General features: G+C 47.8%; 1 protein-coding gene across 1 annotated transcript in view; it reads right to left on the reverse strand.

Annotated features, from left to right (window-relative positions):
- The window catches only part of PIK3CD (phosphatidylinositol-4,5-bisphosphate 3-kinase catalytic subunit delta), a 23,781-nt gene that overhangs the window by 2,396 nt on the left and 17,817 nt on the right, over positions 1–3,568 (reverse strand). Inside the window, exons 17-23 of the mRNA XM_017744050.1 lie at positions 3,148–3,326; positions 2,846–2,955; positions 2,196–2,274; positions 1,786–1,953; positions 998–1,121; positions 668–813; positions 342–474 (exon numbers count right to left, since the gene is read on the reverse strand). Of these exons, the coding sequence (XP_017599539.1) occupies positions 342–474; positions 668–813; positions 998–1,121; positions 1,786–1,953; positions 2,196–2,274; positions 2,846–2,955; positions 3,148–3,326 (939 nt within the window). The remainder of the gene's footprint in view (positions 1–341; positions 475–667; positions 814–997; positions 1,122–1,785; positions 1,954–2,195; positions 2,275–2,845; positions 2,956–3,147; positions 3,327–3,568) is intronic.

Raw genomic sequence — 3,568 nt, forward strand, 5'->3', positions numbered from 1 at the left:
CAGGTTCTGTATTGCTCTTGTACAGAGTGTTCTGCAGCTGCCAGGGATGGGTGGTTGTAACTCAGGAGGCAAACTAGGAAATTAGAGCCCAGAGCTGGGTCTCCTTCCCTGCAAGCTGGCACCTGCTGCCTTCATGGTGAAGAACCTGAAGGGATTTCCGAGGACCAGGACCTGGCATTTCTGATGTCCTGCACACGGACCCTGGGCATCCACTCACAACAGTGAGTCCTGGAGCTCATCTGCTTCTAAGAATCTGTCCTTGCACACTGAACTCCTTCTCCTCACCCAGCCACAAGATCAGGTGTTCAGTTTTAACTCCTTACCTGGGCTCTGCCTCTTACCTTTAGGTACTGGATGTCTTTGGAGCAGCTGAGCTCTGGCAGCCCAGCAGCTTTCATCAGTGCAAAGAGGTGCAGGAAGAGGAGCCCGTGGCGCCGCAGGATCATGTAGGCTCTTTCACAGTAACCCCTGAACCTGTGCAGGAGTAGATGAGGTGAAGGAATGAAGGCTGTAAACTCAACCATTTTGTACAGCAAAGCTATATACTCTCTCCAGTTAATAATTTATTTACTTTCATGTGTACAGGCAGCTAGAGGCTGCATATTGGTGGAAATAAATACTAAAAATTTAGAGCTTAAAAAGCTGAAGTTTAACTCCCAGCACTTACCTTTCAAACTTCTCATTGTTGTTAGTTTTTCCTTGCTGGATGACATGCACAAAGTCGTAGGTTAAGATGAAAGGAACTCGTTCTCTATTAATACCAAATTTAGTCTTGAAGTTTCCCAAAAAGTGACCAAAATCAATATGGAACAGCTGAAAATAAGAAAAAATACTTTTGGAATATTACCTGTTTTAGCTGATTGGTGTTGAGTTACTTCCCAGTTACTGTATTCAGCAGATCACGACCATAGGGTTTTGGGAGAGAGAAAAATGACCTTGCCCATGGCCCTCCTTTGGGAAGAGACAATATTCCTTTGCTCAGGTAATCCCAGATTACCTGCCCTGTCTCCCGGACCATGATGTTGTCGCTGTGCCGGTCGCCAATGCCCAGCACGTAGGTGGCCACGCAGTACCCGGCGCAGGACAGGGTGAACTCCTCGATGGCTTGGTCCAAGGCATCTCTAGAGATGGCAAGAAAGAGAGTGAAAGATAATTTCACTTTGGACTCCAGTACTGCCCCACGGGGAAAGCTGTTTTCAGCTGCAGGAGAAGGGAGGAAAGCTCGTTTGGATTCCTGTAGTGCTCTCTGGAGGCAGGACTCCCAGCCCTGCTTTACAAAAACGAGCTGCAATAACTGACTGTAGCTGAAGGGATCTGAATAAGGTTGTGGCCACAATCTCAATGGAATTGACTTAGTCTCAACTAAATTAACTCATTTCTATATATCCATGGATCCAAAGGACACACAGGACTCCCAGAGTGATTCCTGTTAGGGCCCTGCTGTGCCAGAACAGCACTGATGCTTTGCTGCTCTCCTCCTCTCCAGTAACCCCCCAAGCCACACAGCGGCTTCCTTTTTCACCTCCCAGTTCTGGCATTACTCCTGCTGCCCTTCTTCCAGCTGGCCCTGTATCTCTGGATCAAGGTTTGGGTCCAGCCCATGGTCAGAGCTGCCTTAGGCTATCAGAGATCAAACAGAGCTTGCAAACAGTAACCCAGAGGCCTCTGTTTCTGCTCAAGGCTCACATGGATCCACATGAGGGAGCAGCCAGAGCCTGGAGCTGTGCACAGCTGAGGGAAAAGGAGCAAGGCAGGAAGCAGGGAGGGAAAGCTGCACCCACTCACCCCGGGTTCTTGGATTTGAGCCAGTTGAGCAGCGCATCCTTGTTGAAGGCGGCCGTGGCCACCATGTTGCTCTTGTTGAGCTGGATGTTGGCGATGGTGTCCGAATGCATGACCACCTCAATCAGCCCCGTCTTGTCTCCTGTGGAGAGGCAGCCATAAGGGGTCATCCTGCAGAGATGAAAGAAACCCTTCCACTGAAATCCTGCCCACAAGTGGGTGGTGTTGACTTTTAAGCTTTCCCTTGCCTGGCCTGTCTCCTCCCTTTCTCCTCTACAGTTCTATTCCCCAGCCCCACAGAACCTGCCCAGATGCTCCCAGAACACCAGACAGACCTTGGAGCTTGCAGAGAAAACAGCCTCACCACCCCTGATCTATCAGTGCAGGAGGACAACTGTGTGCACACTGCTCACCTCAGGTCCAGGCCCTCCTGCTTCCACAGGATGTCCATCAACTGGATCATCTGCAGAGTCAGCATGTCCTGGCGCAGATCTGGGCAGCATTACAGAGGAAAAAGGGTCATAAGTACCTCCCAAAGCCCCCCTGCTCTGCGCCTGCAGCCTTTGCCACGTTTGTCACGTGCTGGTTGAGCCAGGAAAGAAGACCAGCAGTGAGCAGTGTTTGCTGGGGCAGTAACAACGTAAAACCACACACCAGAGCCTCAGCTCACACAGGATTTTTACTGGCAGCGGTTTAGGCTACTTGACTTGGCCAAAGCTCTGCCCATGGCAGTCAGTGTGGCACTTCAGAAACCCCCTTCTGGGCACAACAGTGAGCAGCAGCCACCCCAACCCTGCAGAGCTCTTTCACACCCCACATCAGGTTTGGTTTTGTTGTCCAAGGGTATCCAGTTACCACTGCACTAAAATCTTAATGAAAGAGGGAAGCAGGTGAAATATAGAGGGGAGTTTATTATGTCTTCAGATTACTGCCAAAAAACTCACCCAAAAACATTAAAGGTCCTCATTTACACAACATCTTAATGGTCCATATTTAGGCCTTCCCACCACAGTAAATACTTGAGACTAAAAGATACATTTGCACAGGCATAATGAAGACTTACCATCTCCATTTTTAAAAATGATACCCACTCCACCTCCACCTGTCTCTTCATTATTAAACACAATCCACAATGGTTTCATTTTGGAGTCCATGAAGGTGCACTGATCCACACTAGAGGAAATAAAAATATTACCATCGGTTTCCATCTATTAAAATATCAGTCATCCAAGCTGCCAGTCCTACAGCAACGACTGATGGACTTGGGACTTCCACAAGGAAAGAACCTTGGAATAACCCAAAGCCTGGCTCCAGAGTGAAACAAAGCCTTTGGCACAAATTCAGAAGTGCAGATCTCTTCCTTACCAAACTTCAGCGAGGATAATGTTGGGGTTCAGGGGGGACTGGAGGTGGGAAAGGGCTTCCCTGTAGGTTTCCTGCTTCATGCACATGTGCATCATCTCCTTGGTTTGAGGCTTGGTGGCCTTCTGAGAACTCACTTTCACAAAGTCATTCAGAGCTTTCATCTTGTTGAGTGCTTCTCCCTGAAAAAAGGGAGGGATGAAACAGGGTTAACAAATAGGAAATTCCTGGAGAAAGTTTAAAAAACATTAAAATTTTCTGTGAAATGTAAACCTTGATTCCATCTCTTACTTTCTCTTCAATTTGTAGCAATTTCATATACTGCAACAAAACAAATTTAGTAATATCTGCTTGAGGAAGATCCATAATTAATTGTGGATACTCTGCTGGGTACAAATGCATTGCAAAGTAATGACTGCAGCAG

The sequence above is a fragment of the Corvus brachyrhynchos genome, unplaced genomic scaffold, assembly GCF_000691975.1.
Source record: "Corvus brachyrhynchos isolate BGI_N302 unplaced genomic scaffold, ASM69197v1 scaffold68, whole genome shotgun sequence".
NCBI classification, from domain to species: Eukaryota; Metazoa; Chordata; class Aves; order Passeriformes; family Corvidae; genus Corvus; species Corvus brachyrhynchos.